The 17,359-nt window shown below is 54.2% G+C and overlaps 2 protein-coding genes across 4 annotated transcripts; one reads left to right on the top strand and one right to left on the bottom strand.

Annotated features, from left to right (window-relative positions):
* The first annotated feature begins 18 nt into the window (after positions 1-18).
* Positions 19-5,923, top strand: GNG14 (G protein subunit gamma 14). The gene is given in 4 exon segments (XM_037992080.2): positions 19-1,674; positions 1,884-2,206; positions 5,536-5,740; positions 5,743-5,923. Coding segments are annotated over 3 exon segments (432 nt in total). The 5' UTR covers positions 19-1,674; positions 1,884-2,092; the 3' UTR covers positions 5,856-5,923.
* A 471-nt stretch (positions 5,924-6,394) lies between these two features.
* On the bottom strand, positions 6,395-15,188 carry FBXW9 (F-box and WD repeat domain containing 9). Of its 3 annotated transcripts, none has more exons than XM_007995404.3 (10): positions 14,005-15,188; positions 12,637-12,776; positions 12,431-12,559; positions 9,173-9,285; positions 8,997-9,088; positions 7,431-7,579; positions 7,230-7,343; positions 7,008-7,097; positions 6,856-6,921; positions 6,395-6,774 (listed from the first exon to the last, which is right to left on the bottom strand). In XM_007995404.3, the coding sequence occupies exons 1-10, from the start codon at positions 14,411-14,413 to the stop codon at positions 6,700-6,702; spliced, it is 1,377 nt and encodes a 458-aa protein (XP_007993595.1). In that variant the 5' UTR covers positions 14,414-15,188; the 3' UTR covers positions 6,395-6,699. The 3 variants fall into 3 exon arrangements, with proteins under 3 accessions (XP_007993595.1, XP_037848005.1, XP_007993596.1); XM_037992077.2 differs by having other exon boundaries at positions 7,230-7,310; XM_007995405.3 differs by lacking the exon at positions 7,008-7,097.
* Between the last annotated feature and the right edge of the window lie 2,171 nt (positions 15,189-17,359).

The raw sequence follows: 17,359 nt of genomic DNA, 5'->3' as shown, positions 1-17,359 counted from the left end.
AGGAGCCTTTAGGTCTTGTCTTTTTCTTCTTTCTTTTCTTTCTCTTTCTTTCTCTTTCCTTCTTTCTTTCTTTCTTTCTTTTTCTTTCTTTCTTTCTCTTTCTTTCTTTCTTTCTTTCTCTTTCTTTCCTTCCTTCCTTTTCTTTCCTTCCTTCCTTTCTTTCCTTTTCCCTCCCTCCCTCCATTCCTCCTTCCTTCCTTTCATTCGATAAGGGTTTCACTCTTGTCGCCCAGGCTGGAGTGCAATTGCGCGATCTCAGCTCACTGCAACCTCCACCTTATGGGTTCAAGCGATTCTCCTTCCTCAGCCTCCTGAGTAGCTGGGACTACAGGCATACACCACCACGCGCGGCTAATTTTGTATTTTTAGTAGAGACAGGGTTTCTCTTTGTTGGTCAGGCTGGTCTCGAACTTCCGACCTCAGGTGATCCGCCCGCCTCGGCCTCCCAAAGTGCTGGGATTACAGGCGTGAGCCACCGCGCCAGGCCTTTACGCCTTTTCATGTGTTCCCGACTTCGCATGAAGATTCTTTTTTATTTGTATTATTTATTTAATTTATTTTTGAGACAGAGTTATGCTCTTGTTGTGCAGGCTGGAGTGCAGTGTTGCAATCTCGGCTCACTGCAAACTCTGCCCCACTAGTTCAAGGGATTCTCCTGCCTCAGCCTCCCGAGTTGCTGGGATCATAGGCACCCACCACCACGCCTGGCTAATTTTTATATTTTCAGTAGAGACGGCATTTCACCATGTTGACCAGGCTGGTTCTGACCTCGCGTGATCCGTCCGCCTCGGCCTTCCGAAGTGCTGGGATTACAGGCGGGAGCCACTGCCCTCAGCCAAGATTTTAATGCCGCCTGCTGGAGACCCACCACTTTGCCGGCGCTCGCCCATTCCTTTCTGCTCTGTCCCCTCGGGAGGAGACGCTGGTTTTGTTGTTGTTACCTTTTTTTTTTTTTTGAGACAGAGTCTTGCTCTGTCGCCCAGGCTGGAGTGCAGTGGCCAGATCTCAGCTCACTGCAAGCTCCGCCTCCCGGGTTCACGCCATTCTCCTGCCTCAGCCTCCGGAGTAGCTGGGACTACAGGCGCCCGCCACCTCACCCGGCTAGTTTTTTGTATTTTTTAGTAGAGACGGGGTTTCACCGTGTTCGCCAGGATGGTCTCGATCTCCTGACCTCGTGATCCGCCCACCTCGGCCTCCCCAAGTGCTGGGATTACAGGCTTGAGCCACCACGCCCGGCCTTTTTTTTTTTTTTTTTTTTTTTTTGAGATAGTCTTGCGCTGTCACCCAGGCTGGAACGCAGTGGCGCGATGTCGGCTCACTGCAACCTCTGCCTCCCGGGTTCACACCATTCTCCTGCCTCAGCCTCGCGAGTAGCTGGTACTACAGGCGCCCGCCACCACGCCTGGCTAATTTTTTGTATTTTTAGTAGAGACGGGGTTTCACCGTGTTAGCCAGGCTGGTCTTGATCTCCTGAACTCGTGATCCGCCCGCCTCGGCCTCCCAAAGTGCTGGGATTACAGGCTTGAGCCACCGCGCCCGGCCTGATGTTGTTTGATAGGGTCTCACTCTGTCGCCAGGCTGGAGTGCTGTGACGCGATCTCGGCCCACTGCAACCTCCGACTCCGGAACTCAGGTCATCTTCCCACCCCAGCGTCCGACAAGCTGGGACTACAGGTGTGTACCACCGTCCCCAGCTAATTTTTTTCATGAGGATCGCTTCTTAAGCGTCACCCATGGACAGGATTTCCGTCACCAGGCAGCGTTAGATACAGTTCCAGCCTTCCTCAGCCACTTTTGTTTAATGGGATAGTGAGCCCAGTTCGTACCCTCACAAGTCTCCAAAGCCTTCACATGCTGCATAACGTTTTGTTCTTCCTTTATAGCTGCAGCTATCACCTCCACCTCCTCTGGGAAGCCTTCCCTGAACTTCCACTGGGTCAGTGGCCTCTTCTGGGACCCAGGGCTGCCGTCTCTCCCACCAGCAAGACTGTGAGACCCTCAATGTCATCTGCACCTCAAACGCACCCTCCTAACAGGGCATACGGTCAACAGGATTATTCACTCACTCTACAATTCATGTAGTCTATTCTCTATGGTGGACTCTGTGTTAGGCACTAAGGATTTAGTGGTGAACAAGACCAAGATGTGGACCCTGCCCTACTGGAGCCCACAGTCTGATTGGGAAGATAGAAAGTTAACAACAATGGTGAGTACAATCAGGATTTTTTTTTTTTTTTGGAAACGGAGTTTCATTCTCGTTGCCCAGGCTGGAGTGCAATGGCACGATCTCAACTCACTGTAACCTCTGCCTCCCGGTTTTTCAAGCGATTCTCTTGCCTCAGCCTCCCAAGTAGCTGGGATTACAGGCGTGCACCATAACGCCCGGCTAATTCTTGTATTTTTAGTAGAGACAGGGTTTCGCTATGTTGGTCAGGCTGGTCTCGAACTCCTGACCTGAGGTGATCCACCTGCCTCGGCCTCCAAAAGTGCTAGGATTACAGGTGTGAGCCACCGCGCCCAGCGCAATCAGGATTTAAACAGGATAATTTGAGTCTTTAGGTGGAGGAGTTGGGTATTTTAGTTGGAGTGATGGGTGAAGGACGCCAAGGAGGTGAGATTTGAGCCAAAGACAGAAGGCTGAGAAAATCCCCATATGTGAAGATGCAGAGAGGCCATTCCCTGCACGTGGGTAGACAGAACAGCAAAAGCCCTGAGGCTGGAGTGAGCCTACCTTGTTGGAGGAGCCAGACATCCTCCTTGACATCCTCACTTGGATCTCAAACTTGCCCCCTCAGTTCCCTCTCTACCTATCTCTGGTCTTTCTGCATCTCAGCAAATGGCCCCACCCTTCACTCATCCACTAGACTGAAAAATAGGGATTGGGGCGGGGCACAGTGGCTCACACCTGTAATCCCAGCACTTTGGGAGGCCAAGGCGGGCGGATCACCTGAGGTTAGGAGTTAGAGACCAGCCTGGTCAACATGGCAAAACCCCGTCTCTACTAAAAAATACAAAAATTAGCCAGGTATGGTGGCGCACACCTGTAATCCCAGCTACTCAGGAGGCTGAGGCAGGAGAATCACTTGAACCCGGGAGGTGGAGGTTGCAGTGAGTCGAGATGGTGTCACTGCACTCTAGTCTGGGCAACAGAGCAAAACTCCATCTCAAAACTAAATAAAAATTAAAAATGAGGAGTGGAGCTTGCTGTTTCCCCTTTTTGCACACCCCATATCCATCCTTCTCAGCATGTCTGCCAACCTCTACCTATAAAGTAGGTCCGAAATCCAGGTATTTTCTTTATCCCCATAGCCTACAAGCTGGCTTTGGTCTTCTTCAATCCATCTCCCACCTAACAGCTAAGATCAGAGAGCTTTTTTTTTTTTTGATGCAGGGTCTCACTCTATCACCAGGGCTAGAGTGCAACGGGACAATCACACCTCACTGCAGCTTTGACCTCCTGGCCTCAAGTCATCCTCCCACTTCAGTCTCCTCAGTAGCTGGGACTACAGGCGCATGCCACAGCTCTTTAACCATAAATCAAACACGTCACGGTTAAAACCTCCTAATGGTAGCTTCCCCCTGGGAGTAAAATCCAAGCTTTTCACAGTGGCCTTAAAGGGCGCCTCTCAACCTCCCTGCTTCCACCTCCCACCATGCTGGCCCTCCCTTCCTCTCTCCTCTCCAGCTACATGGACCTCTTTGCTGTTCCTGGAACCCACCAAGCTCTTTTTTGTCCAAGGAGTCATGCACTTGCTGCTCCCCCTGCCTAGAACACCCCATTTCCCAGTTCCTTCTCCTCCTTTGGGCCTAAGTTAAAATGTCACCTCCTCTGAGAGGTCTGCCCTGACCACTCCTCTCCCCTTTACCTTGATTGTATTCTTCTTTCATATTCTCTTTCAGATGTATACTCTTCCACTGAGTACATTTTCTGCTGTCCATCCCTGCCTGACTAGAAAGGCAGCTCCATGAGGGCAGGGTTTTGTCTTGTTTCATTGCTCATTTTGGTTTTTTGCACAGTGCTGGGCACATATTAGAATCTCAGGTGGGGCAAAGCTCAGTGGCTTATGCCTATAATTCCTTTGGAAGGCCAAGGATCGTTTGAGGTCAGGAGTTCAAGACCAGCCTGGGCAACATAGTAAGAACCATCTCTACAAAAAGTTAAAAACATAAATTAGCAGGGCACGGTGGCTCACGCCTATAATTCTAGCTAATCAGGAGGCTGAGGTGAGAGGATCACCTGAGCCCAGGAGTTTGAAGTTACAGTGAGCTATGATTGTACCACTGCACTCCAGCCTGGACACAGCGAGAACCTGGGCTTAAAAAAAATAAAGGCCAGGCACGATGGCTCACACCTGTAATCCCAGCACTTTGGGAGGCCAAAGCAGGTGGATCACTTGAGGTCAGTTTGAGACCAGCCTGGCCAACATGGTGAAACCCCATCTCTACTAAAATACAAAAATGAGCCAGGTGTGGCCGGACACAGTGGCTCACGCCTGTAATCCCAGCACTTTGGGAGGCCAAGGCAAGCAGATCACCTGAGGTCGGGAGTTCAAGACCAGCCTGACCAACATAGTGAAACCTCGTCTCTACTAAAACTACTAAAAATTAGCCGAGCATGGTGGCATATGCCTGTAATCCCAGCTACTCGAGAGGCTGAGGCAGGAGAATCACTTGAACCTCGAAGGCGGAGGTTGTGGTGAGCCAAAATCGCGCCATTGTACTCTAGCCTGGGCAACGAGCAAAACACCATCTCAAAAAAAAAAAAAAAAAAAAAATTAGCCAGGTGTGGTTGCATACGCCTGTAATCCCAGCTACTCAGGAGGCTGAGGCAGGAGAATCACTTGAGCCCGGGAGATGGAGGTTGAAAGTGAGCTGAGATCGCACCACTGCACTCCAGCCTGGGTAACAGAGCAAGACTCTCAAAAAAAAAAAAAAAAAAGAAAGAAAAAAAAAGAGAATGAAGGTATTGGAGATTTGGGCCTGAGCAGTGGTGAGAGCAGGAGAGGCAAGGCTGCATGTCGGAGATGGCAGAGTCTGACAAAGCAGATGTGTTGGGAACAGTTAGCAGGAGATCCAGCAGGTCCAGGGGAGGCCAGGGCCTCCTCACTCCCCCAGCCAAGGCACCCAGCCCACAGGAACCCAGGTGACACATGACACCAGGGCAGCCACAGGCCCTCCTGAGACAGGGACCCCCTCAGCCGAGGCAGCTGCTGCTGCTGCTGCAGCTGGTGATATTTCACTCCATGAGAGTCCTGGCTTCAAAGTCTCTGCAGGGGTAGCAGAAGGAGAAAAGAGGTTTGGAGAGGACAGGCCGGACTGGGGAGGGAGCCAGAGCAGGGTGGCTGCCAGAGGACCAGGCAGCCAGAGGTGGCTTAGCCGAGGTGCGTGGGCCTCACGGGTCCAGGAGCAGCCACCCTCATCCTGCAGTCCCCAAGGAACGTAGGAGGAGGTACGGGAACCCTCGGGCAGCCCTAGGCTTCCCCCTAGGGGACTGAGGTTGGGCCTGCTGCCCACAGCCCTGCCCACTTTCCCCAGATGTCCAGCAAGGTGGCCATCAGTGGTGACATTGGGCAGGCCTGCCAGGCAGTGGAGCAGCTCCGGATGAAGGTGGGCATCGACCGAGTGAAGGTGAGGGTCAGGGCCAGTGCAGGAGGTGGGAAGAGGTGGAAACACGTGGGCCAGGGGACAGGTACATGCCCGTGTCTGGTCTGACTGACCCAGCTGGTCTGCAGGTGTCCAAGGTGGCCGCCGATCTGCTGCAGTTCTGCACAGAGCAGGCCAAGAGCGACCCCTTCCTTGTAGGCATCCCGGCTGCCACCAACCCCTTCAAGGAGAAGCCCTGTGCCATCCTATGAACCCAGGACAATGCCACCCTGTGGCCTGGGCAAACCAGGGGACCTCAATAAACATGAAGTGAATACTTCTCAGGGCATGGCTGAGCCCGGCTGCGATGGGAGACCACAGGGACTTTGGGCTTGCAGGGGCCAGGTGCACACCTAGCCCAGCCTCCCTCCCCGGCCTGACCCCGGGGTCACAGCCACAGCAGCACACACAGACCCTAGAGCCCCAGACGGAGAACACGCCATCCCCCTTGCCCTCCCCAGCACCCATGGGATAGCCTGAGCAGGTACCCTTTCAAATGGCCAGGATTTGAGTCATCATCTACACACCACACACATCACACATCACACACACACAAGTGACATCATAGACACAGGTGACCATGATCCCCAGGAATCTCCCTCTTCAAATAAACACACAGCAACAGCTGACACGCACCCCCTAGCCCAGACTTGCTATCTCTCCCAGTCACTCCCACGAAGGCCTGCAGCCCCCCAACCCCAAGCAGGCGCAGGCAGAGCCCCAGCAGGCAAACCACACTCACACTCCAGGCCCAAGCACCAACATGTCAGGTTTATTTCTCCTTCGCTCTCACCTGAGAGCGGGGCATCCAAATCATAACAAAATCAGGGCCCAAAAGCGGGGCACGGCCCCCTGGGTGGGCCTGAACCCCAACTTCACCCTTCCCCCAGGCATAGGGCCCAGGCCAGGACCCTCACCCGAACGTGGCCGGGACTCCTTGTGCCCTAGGCCTGTGGGGCAGGGGCGGAGGCAGCACCAACATTGGGGATGGTCCCCCAAGAACAGAGGAGGAAGCCCAGCCTCCAGTAGGCAGTATCCACATCCACGTCCACCTGCTCAGGCTGGCAGCCTCCAGACCTCTAGCGACACGTCCCCAGAGCCGGCCACCACGAGGTTGCCCTCAGCACAGACCTGGGACCGGGGAAGGATGTGAGGAGTCAGGGACGATGGCGCTCTGGCCAGCTGGGCAGGGCACATGGGGCAGGACCTTACCCTATTGAGCGTACTGTTGTACTTTCGGGTGCAGATGGTCCTTGGTGGGTCTGTGGGCACGTGCACCTGGTGGGGGCAATGGGCCAAGGTCAAGAGGTACGCCCCTGGCTGATGGAGGTGGGGGAGGGGCAGGGACTGGGCAGGAGCCTCACCCGGATGGACCTGTCAGTGGATGTGGTGTACAAGGCTCCCACTGAGTACTGGATCCCAGTGATGGGAAAGCTGTGGCCCACGTCAAAGGACTGCGGGAAGGGGATCAGGAAACACTCAGGCGAGGCTCTCCCAAGGCCCACCCTCCCCCACACCACCAGGGGCTCAGGGGTAGGAAGGAGGCCCAGGGGGAGGAACAGGCAGGGGCAGGAGCTCCAGCAGACCCGGATAAGCTGTAAGCAGCCGTTGCGGTTGACGAAGACGTGCAGCAGGCCGTGGTTGTCACCAGCCCAGAGCTGGGGTTCCTGGTAGGACATGCAGAGCAGGTAAGAGTCCAGCTATGAGAGGGACAAGGGACAGGACAGCTCAGGCCATGCTGGGCCTGCGACAGTCCCCATCTCTCCAGGCCCCTGGGGAGGGCCCACCTGCAGACGCTGCAGGACTCTGTTGGCTCGGCGGTCCACCACTACCAGGGTGCGGTCCTCGCTGCCTGAGATGATGTGCTGGTCATCCGCCACCAGGGCCAGCACGGGTCTGGAGTGTAGTTGCTGGCACTTCAACAGGGCTGGGCTGGCTTCATGGGCCGGGGAGGAGGGATATCAGAGCCCCTTGAAGGCCCCCTCTCCCAGCCCATGGGAGCATCCCATGTCTCCATCCTGTCTGGCAAAACCCTCGATCTGCTCATTCCCCTACCCCACAGAGTGACCCCTCTCTCTTCTCCCACCTCAGCTAAACCCAGGCCTCCACAGGAGCCCCAGGCTTCTGCCCATCCCCATCCCCATCCCATATCCCTCCTCCAATCCCATCTATTGTTCTCAGCACAGAGCTGACCAAGGTGGTCTCAGTTTTGCATCCACCCTCAGGTTGGCATGAAACATGCCTCTATCCCGCAGCCCTGCTCCAGCTCTGCCTGGACAAGGTACACTGGCCCTTCAATTAACAAAAGAAGAAAGAATAAATAGGCCGGGCACAGTGGTTCACACCTGTAATCTCGGAACTTTGGGAGGCTGATACGGGCGGATCACCTGAGCTCAGGAGTTCAAGATCAGCCTGGGAAACGTGGCAAGACCCCATCTCTATTTGAAAAAAAGGAAAAATGGCCAGGCGCAGTGGCTCACGCCTGTAATCCCTATACTTTGGGAAGCCGAGGTGGGTGGATCACCTGACGTCAGTTCATGACCAGCCTGGCCAACATGGTGAAACCTCGTCTCTACTAAAAATTCAAAAATTAGCCAGGCATGGTGGCAGGCTCCTGTAATCCCACCTACTCGGGAGGCTGAGGAAGGAGAGTCGCTTGAACCCAGGAGGTGGAGGTTGTGGTGAGCTGAGATCGCGCCGCTGCACTCCAGCCTGGGTAACAGTGAGACTCCCATCTCAAAAAAAAAAAAAGAAAGAAAAAGAAAAAAACGAAAAATGAATGGATAAATAAATAACAGAAAATACTTATGTTCCAGGTGTTCCTTCTAGGTGCTTATGTAAATGAATTTATTTATATATTTTTAATTTACTTTTCATTTAGATATGGGGGTCTCACTATGTTGCCCAGGTTGAACTCAAATTCCTAGGCTGAAGCAATCCTCCTGCCTCAGCCTGCGGAGTCGCTGGGACTATAGGTGGGCACCACCACACCCAGCATAAAAAAATGTGCTTAATCCACCACTGTTGCTATTATCATCTTCCCCCATTAACCCCATGGGGCTAGCGTGGTATTATTATCTGGATTTCACAGATGGGGAAACCGAGCTTCAAGCTTGTCTGGGGGTCACACAGGTAGGAAGTGGGACAGCCAGGATTCTAACCGGCCCCCAGGGCTGCCCAGACTTCATCTGCACCCGCTGCCCAAGTTGCCTATATTGTACCAGCACAGCACGGCCACTCCGAGTGGTGAGTGTGTGGTTATGTGACTATGACCCCAGCCAGGCTGTGAAGCCCCATTGTCTCCTTCCCCAACATGACATCTCCCAACCTGGGCCCCAGGATTCTTGGCCCACCTCTGGGGTCATAGATGGCCACCTTCTTGTCATAGGTGCCAGTCACCAGGACGTCAGACAGGTAGGAGAGGCACAGCACGGCTGAGCTGGTCCTGGGGACACACAGACCACAGGGCTTTGGCTGTGGCCAGGCAGGGTCCTATCCCCCCAGATCCCCTGCCCAGGCCCCCTCACACTTTATCTCGCCGAACTGCTGCCCATCTGCTGCCAGGTCCCAGAGCTTCACTGTGCTGTCCCAGGAGCCAGAGCACACGCGGTGGTCCTGCGCTGCCAGTGACCACACCCAGCCCTGTGGGATGGGAGCAGCAGTCACACACCTGCCACAGCCCATGGGGGGTCCCAGACTGGGATGGTTGTGTTTTTGCAGGGAAGGCTCAGAGAGGTCAAGAGACTCACCCAAAGCCACACAGCTCTTCCTCCCCAATGCCCACTGTGATAGATGCTGCAGTAAGTACAATACCCAACTTTGGCTCCAGGTGATCATCCCCATTGCACAGACGACAAAATCAAGGGTCAGAGGAAGGAACCCAGAGCAAGAACCCAGAGCAAGTTCCAGTTGATTACAGATTAAAGTTTGTGTCCATAGGTCAGCCTGACTTCACACCCCACCCAGAAACTTTTTTTTTTTTTTTGAGACGGAATTTCACTCTTGTCATCCAGGCTGGAGTGCAGTGGCTTGATCTTGGCTCACTGCAACCTCCGCCTTCCGGGTTTAAGTGATTCTCCTGCCTTAGCCTCCCTAGTAGCTGGGATTACATGCTTGTGCCACCACGCCCGGCTAATTTTTGTATTATTAGTAGAGTTGGGGTTTCACCATGTTGGCCAGGCTGGTCTCAAACTCCCAACCTCAGGTGATCCACCCGCCTCAGCCTCCCAAAGTGCTGGGATTACAGGTGTGAGCCACTGTGCCTGGCACAGAAACTCTTTTTTTTTTTTTTTTTTTTTTTTGAGACGGAGTCTTGCTCTGTCGCCCAGGCTGGAGTGCAGTGGCCAGATCTCGGCTCACTGCAAGCTCCGCCTCTCGGGTTCACGCCATTCTCCTGCCTCAGCCTCCCGAGTAGCTGGGACTACAGGCATCCGCCACCTCGCCCGGCTAGTTTTTTGTAATATTTAGTAGAGACGGGGTTTCACCGTGTTAGTCAGGATGGTCTCGATCTCCTGACCTCGTGATCCACCCGTCTCCGCCTCCCAAAGTGCTGGGATTACAGGCTTGAGCCACCGCGCCCGGCCTTTTTTTTTTTTTTTTTGAGATGATGTCTTGCTCTGTCACCTAGGCACGAATGCAGTGGTGCAATCATGGCTCACTGCGGCCTCCACCTCCCAGGCTCAAGTGATCCTTGTACCACAGCTTCCCGAAGAGCTGGAACTACAGGCACATGCCACTATGCTCTGCTGATTTTTTTTTTTTTTTTTTTTTTTGAGACAGAGTCTTGCTCTGTCTCCTAGGCTGGAGTGCAGTGACGTGATCCTGGCTCACAGCAAGCTCTGCCTCCCAGGGACACGCCGTTCTCCTGCCTCAGCCTCCCGAGTAGCTGGGACTACAGGTGCCAGCCACCACGCCCGGATAATTTTTTGGTATTTTTTGTAGAGTCAGGGTCTTCCATGTTGCCCAGGCTGGTCTCAAACTCCTGGGTTCAAGCAGTCCTCCTGCCTCGGCCTCCCAAAGTGTTAGGATTACAGGCCTGAGCAACTAACTGCACCCTGGCCCAATAACATTTCTAAGTCAAGTTTTGCAGAGACTCAGCACCAGTGGTGGTTTGAAGCCCCATGACAAGTGATTAAGAGTATGGCCTCTACTTTGTGACCTGGCAAACCGTATCACCTCCCTCAGTTCATTCATCAGCAAATTGGGCAGAAAACATCCCTTGCCTCAGAAGCTAATATGCACAGGGTAGTAGATGCTGACTTACTGCCCACCAGTCCCACAGAGGAGGGCACTATCATGTATCTCATTTTACAAATAGGGAAACTGGGCCCCAGAGAGGTTGAGTTTCTCACTCAAGGTCACACAGCCAGGAAGCAGCACAGTGTGAATTTGAACCCAGCAACCTGGCCCCAAGCCCAAGCTCTCAGCCACCGGCCTGACCACCTTAGCGACTGGTAGAGATGCTCCTCCACAGTCACTTCTCACGAGATGACAGTCATGCTCAGAGTTGGCTGATCTCCAAGGGCAGTCTCATAACTGCTCTGCACTGGGCCTCTCAAGGTGTACCTGACATCTATTGAGCACCTACTGTGTGTCAGAGCCTGAGCTTGGCCGGGCACCGTGGCTCATGCCTGTAATCCTAGCACTTTGGGAGGCTAAGGCAGGCAGATAACTTGAGGCCAGGAGTTTGAGACCAGCCTGGCCAACATGGTGAAACCTTGTGTCTACTAAAGATAAAAAAAAAAATATATATATATATATACACACACATATATATACACACACACACATACAAAAAAATTAGCTGGGCATGGTGGCACATGCCTGTAATTCCAGCTACTCAGGAGGCGAGGTTGCAGTAAGCTGAGATTGTGCCACTGCACTACAGCCTGAGCAACAGAGTGAGATTCCATTAAAAAAAAAAATTAGCTGGGCATGGTGGCAGGCACCTGTAATCCCAGCTACTTGGGAGGCTGAGGCAGGAGAATCACTTGAACCCCGGAGGCAGAGGTTGCAGTGGGCCGAGATCATGCCATTGCACTCCAGCTTGGGTGACAGAGTGAGATTCTCTCAAAAACTATATAAATAAAGGCCGGGTGGCTCATGCCTGTAATCCCAGCACTTTGGGAGGCTGAGGCAGGCAGATCACGAGGTCTGGAGATGGAGAACATCCTGGCCAACATGGTGAAACCCCATCTCTACTAAAAATACAAACATTAGCTGGGCATGATGGCGGGGCACCTGTAGTCCCAGCTACTCAGGAGGCTGAGGCAAGAGAATTGCTTGAACCTGGGAGGCAGAGGTTTCAGTGAGCCAAGATCGCACCACTACACTCCAGCCTAGCAACAAAGTGAGACTCCATCTCAAAAAAAAAAAAAAAAAAAAATTAGCCAGGTGTGGTGGCATGCACCTGTAGTCCCAGCTACTTGGGAGGCTGAGGCAGGAGAATCGCTTGAACCCGGGAGGCAGAGGTTGCAGTGAGCTGAGATCATACCACTGCACTCCAGCCTGGGTGACAAAGCAGGACTCCATCTCAAAAAAAAAAAAAAAAGACTGAGCTTAATGTATGTCCACATTAATGCATAATGTATCTCCTTCATCCTCATGCTAATCACCCACTGGACAGAAGTAGAAACTGAGGCACGGAGAAGACACACATCTCACCCAAAGTCACACCAAGGATAGAAAAGTCAGATTCAAATCTGTGTGATCCTGTACCAAAACCTGGGGCCTTAACCAAGATACCGTACTCAGGCCTCACACCTCCTATCCCCACCTGACCCCTCACCTCGTGGGTACTATTCCGCTTAGTGCCCAAGGTCTTGACCAGAACCTGGCTGGGCTCCGTCCCCAGCTGCCGCAGGTCCCACAAGTTGACAGTGCGATCTCGGGAGCCCGACAGACAGAGTGACCCACCCTGGAAAGGGAGCAAGGTGATGTTGTCAGGGCCACACTGACCCACCCCTGCCTGGCCCCCCACAGACCCCGTCTCACCTGGAGCAGCAGCACTGAGTCAACGGCAGCCAGGTGCCCATCAGCCAAGCAGAAGTATTCGGCCCGGCGCCCATCCTCTGCCCAGCGGGACAGGTGCTCCTCCAGCGCAATGCAGGCTGCCGGCCAGTCAAAGTTCTTCTCTGTGGGTTACCACGAGTAGGGTGCCCAGTGGGCAGGGACCCTAGCACCCACGCCAGCTGGCCAAGCCCAACCCTGGCTTCCAGGGAGCCCACCCTACACCAGACTTGGACAGAACCCCATGGAGATCCCTACTCCCGCCCCAAGCCAACCCAGGCTCAGGTCTTGGGACCAACTGCCTGCCCATTTCCCAGGCAGGTCTAGGACTACTCCTCACTCCAATTTCTAGAAATTGGGAACTGGGGTCTCAGAACTACCTCTCCAGGCCCCATCCCCCAACCCAAACTCAGGGGACAGCGGTCTCAGGATGTTGAGGTCTGACCTCAGGCTTAGCATAGAAGCTGGGGCCTCATGACTAACCCTTCCTGCCTCAGCCATCTGAACCGGACCAAGGGGGCTGTTCCTCAAAGAGTATCTGGAAACTAGGGAGCCTTGTCAATATGCAGAATGCAAGCCCCAGATGCAGATTCAGTGGTATGGACAGGGTCCAAGCATCTATGTTTATTAAGCTGTTTGGGAGAGTCTGACCTAGGGGGTTGAATGGCAACACCTTGAGAATCACTGATCCCGGAGTGATCCTGATTCCTAAGGTTGAGTGTTTGATTACCTTGACCTGGAAGCAGAATCAAAGCTTCCAGGTTAAGGGTATCAAACACCCAAGCTGTAATACATCTTGGCTTAAGGGCCTGAGGATCCAGCTGTATCAGGATCAACAATATCGATTCAAAGGTCACAGCTGTTCTCCCTCAGGAACCAATCAACTCAGGGCCAAGAGCCACTGTCTCGCCCCTAACTGGGTCAAGGCTCTAGGGCTCAGAAGTTTTGACATCAACAGGTGCTGTCTCAGCTTCTAAGCTGGACTCAGAACCTGAGGATCCTTGGGCTCACTTTGAGCCCTAGCATAAACTCCAGAGCCTAAGCCTTCAAGTCCCTGTGTTAATCCCCAGTCAGGAGTCAGGGGCTTAGTACCACAAGACCCCAAGCCTGAGGATATTTGGATCCTGAGTCGTCCAGGGACCACAGTCTCAGGAAGCCAAGTGCCTGACTGCCTCGTGGTCCACCCAGAGGTCCTCAGGGGCTTCGGCACCACCAGTAACTACCTCAGCCTCCAGCCTGAGCCAGGACAGCCACGAAGCCTGCTCCAGAGGCTGTGTCCAGAACACCCCATGCACCTCTTCCCCGCCCCAAGCCTGACCTGGGCGGGAGCCCCCAGTCCCTGGGTGCGCGCACCTTCCACCACTGGGTAGGGCGCGCGTACGCGGCGTAGCGCGCGTAGCCTCCAGGTGACACGGTCATACACGAGGTCGCGCAGCGCGTGGCACACGCGCGACAGTACGTGGAGCACAAGGCGGGCGTCCAGGTAGGAGCAGATCTCGAGCAGCAGCTCCGGGGGAAGGCTCAGAAGGCCTGGCTCACTTACGGCCGAAACCCTGGACGCGGCCCGAGGCTCCGAAGCGCTCGGGGACGCGGCGGGCGTGGATAGCTGCGAGGGACGCGGGAACGCCAGCCCGGATTTTGGCGGACTGAGAACGCGGGCCACGTAGGCCTCGGCCTGCGCGTCTGGGTCTGTCTCTGACTCTGGGTCCGAGTCATCGTCCCAGGAGCGGGAATCATGGCACTGCCCTAGGGGAAGCTCCATGGCGACCGGGTGGGCGCTGCCGGTCTCGCGTCTTGTCTCCTAGGCAGCGCGAGGGCACTTCCGGCGCTGTCTGATGACATTTCTGTGCCCACCGGAAGCGAGCAAACGAAGTGAGACACTGGCTTAGTACAGAACACCGGCCGCTTACAGGATCTCCTGCAACTGCGTTGGCCTTAGGCTGGAAAATACAGGTTCCTGTTTCTGCGTTTGTTTGTTTTTTTTTTGAGACGGAGTCTTTGCTCTGTCACCCAGGCTGGAGTGCAGTGGCGCGATCTAGGCTCACTACAAGCTCCGCCTCCTGGGTTCACGCCATTCTCCTGCCTCAGCCTCCCGAGTAGCTGGGACTACAGGCGCCCGCTACCACGCCCGGCTAATTTTTTTGTATTTTTAGTAGAGACGGGGTTTCACCGTGTTAGCCAGGATGGTCTTGATCTTCTGACCTTGTGATCCGCCCGTCTCGGCCTCCCAAAGTGCTGGGATTACAGGCTTGAGCCACCGCGCCCGGCCGTTTCTGCGCTTTTTAAACTAGCACGTCTTGTCGTGCCGATACGGAGAGCCAGCCAACACTAGCTAAAAACGAAACTCAAGCCAGGCGGGGTGGCGCGCGCCTGTAGTTCCAGCTACTCAGGAAGGTGAGGGGCTAGGATCCCTTGAGTCCCAGGAGACTGCAGTGAGCCATGATTGCGCCACTGTACTCCAGCCTGCGCAACATAGTGAGACCCTGTCTCTTTAAATGAGACATAAATACTGCTCTGTAAAAAATAAACACTGCTTTATCGAAGGCATCTGTTATATGTGACACTGAGCTCAGAAACCCAAAGGCCCCTTTCCAAGTTTAAGGAGTAGCGATTGGAACTTTTGCCTCTTTTCCAACAGCCAGAAATATGCAGTTACACTGCAGAGGCCTCAGTGAAGTGACCTTTTTTTTTTCTTCAGAACTACCTCTCCAGACCCCATTCCCCAACCCAACCTTGGAGGACAGCAGTGCAGTCCTCCAAGTGGAGTGCTTGACTCATTGCAACCTCCGCCTCCTGGGCACAAGTGATCCTCTGCCTCGGCCCCCCAAGTAGCTGGGTCTACAGGAGCGCACCGCCACACCCGGCTAATCTTTGTATACTTTTGTAAAGACAGGGTTTCACTACGTTGTCCAGGCTGGTCTCGAACTCCAGAGCTCAAGTCATCCGCCCCCTACTCGGTCTCCCAAAGTACCAGGATTACAGGCGTGAAGGACCGCGCCTAGTGGAAAGTTACCTTTTTCTTTTTTTTGAGACGGAGTCTCACTCTGTCGCCCAGGCTGGAGTGCAGTGGCGCGATCTTGGCTCACCGCAACCTCAGCCTCCCGGGTTCAAGCGATTCTCCTGCCCCTCAGCCTGCCGAGTAGCTGGGACTACAGGCGTGTGCCACAATGTGGAACTAATCTTTACGCTTTTTTTTTTTCTTCTTCCTTTTTGTGGAGAACGTGGTCTCGCTATATTGCCCAGGCAGGTCTCGAACTCCTGGGTTCAAGCTGTCCTCCCACCTCTGCCTCCCTGAGAGCTGGGATTACAGGCGTGAGCCACCGCACCCGGCCGAACTAATTTTTGTATTTTTAGCAGGGACAGGTTTCACCGTATTAGCCAGGATGGTCTCAATCTCCTGACCTCGTGATCCGCCCGCCTCAGTCTCGCAAAGTGCTGAGATTACAGGCGTGAGCCACTGCGCCCAGCAGAAAGTTACTTTCAACAGTAACATCACTTTTTTTTTTTTTTTTTGAGACAAAGTCTCACACTGTCGCTGTGGCTGGTGTGCAGTGGAACGATCTCTCGGCTGGCTGCAACGCGGCCTCCCAGGTTCAAGCCATTCTCCTGCCTCAGCCTCCCAAGTACCTGGGATTACAGGTGCCCGCCACCACAATCGGCTAACTTTTGTGTTTTTTAGTAGAGACGGGGTTTCACCATGTTGGCCAGGCTGGTCTCCAACTCCTGACCTCGTGATCCGCCCGCCTCGGCCTCCCGAAGTGCTGGGATTACAGGCGTGAGCCACTGTGCCCAGCCTAACATCACACTTGTTAAAACAGCTGACTGGCCGGGCGCGGTGGCTCAAGCCTGTAATCCCAGCACTTTGGGAGGCCGAGGCGGGTGGATCACGAGGTCAGGAGATCGAGACCATCCTGGCTAACACCGTGAAACCCCGTCTCTACTAAAAATACAAAAAACTAGCCGGGCGAGGTGGCGGGCGCCTGTAGTCCCAGCTACTCGGAGGCTGAGGCAGGAGAATGGCGTAAAACCCGGGAGGCGGAGCTTGCAGTGAGCCGAGATCGCGCCACTGCACTCCAGCCTGGGTGACACAGCGAGACTCTGTCTCAAAAAAAAAAAAAAAAAAAAAACAGCTGACCACACTTTTCTTTTTTTTTTTTTTTTTTGAGACGGAGTCTTGCTCTGTCGCCCGGGCTGGAGTGCAGTGGCCGGATCTCAGCTCACTGCAAGCTCCGCCTCCCGGGTTTACGCCATTCTCCTGCCTCAGCCTCCCGAGTAGCTGGGACTACAGGCACCCGCCACTTCGCCCGGCTAGTTTTTTGTGTTTTTTTTAGTAGAGACGGGGTTTCACCGTGTTAGCCAGGATGGTCTCGATCTGACCTCGTGATCCGCCCATCTCGGCCTCCCAAAGTGCTGGGATTACAGGCTTGAGCCACCGCGCCCGGCCAGCTGACCACACTTTTCAAAACAGCATGTTGGCTGGGCACGGTGGCTCATGACTGTAATCCCACCATTTCGAGAGGCGAAGGTGGGTGAATCACCTGACGTCAGGAGGTCAAGACCATCCTGGCCAGCATGGTGAAACCTCATCTCTACTAAAATTACAAATAATTGGCTGGACGTGGTGGCAGGCACCTGTAATCTCAGCTGCTCAAGGTCAGGCAGCTAACCAATCCACATAGATCATCTGAGCAGTCCTTGCTGTTTCCTC

This window comes from Chlorocebus sabaeus, chromosome 6, assembly GCF_047675955.1.
Source record: "Chlorocebus sabaeus isolate Y175 chromosome 6, mChlSab1.0.hap1, whole genome shotgun sequence".
Taxonomy (NCBI): domain Eukaryota; kingdom Metazoa; phylum Chordata; class Mammalia; order Primates; family Cercopithecidae; genus Chlorocebus; species Chlorocebus sabaeus.
The sequence above is the reverse complement of the archived record's forward strand: the minus strand, read 5'-3'. Positions and strand labels throughout refer to the sequence as shown.

Coding starts and splice junctions, on each gene's coding strand:
- FBXW9 (XM_007995404.3), bottom strand. CDS start 14,413: ATGGAGCTTCCCCTAGGGCAGTGCCATGATTCCCGCTCCTGGGACGAT. Junction 7,344..7,430: donor GAGTCCTGCAGCGTCTGCAG/GTGGGCCCTCCC, acceptor TCCCTCTCATAG/CTGGACTCTTACCTGCTCTG. Junction 7,098..7,229: donor GCTGCTTACAGCTTATCCGG/GTCTGCTGGAGC, acceptor CCCTTCCCGCAG/TCCTTTGACGTGGGCCACAG.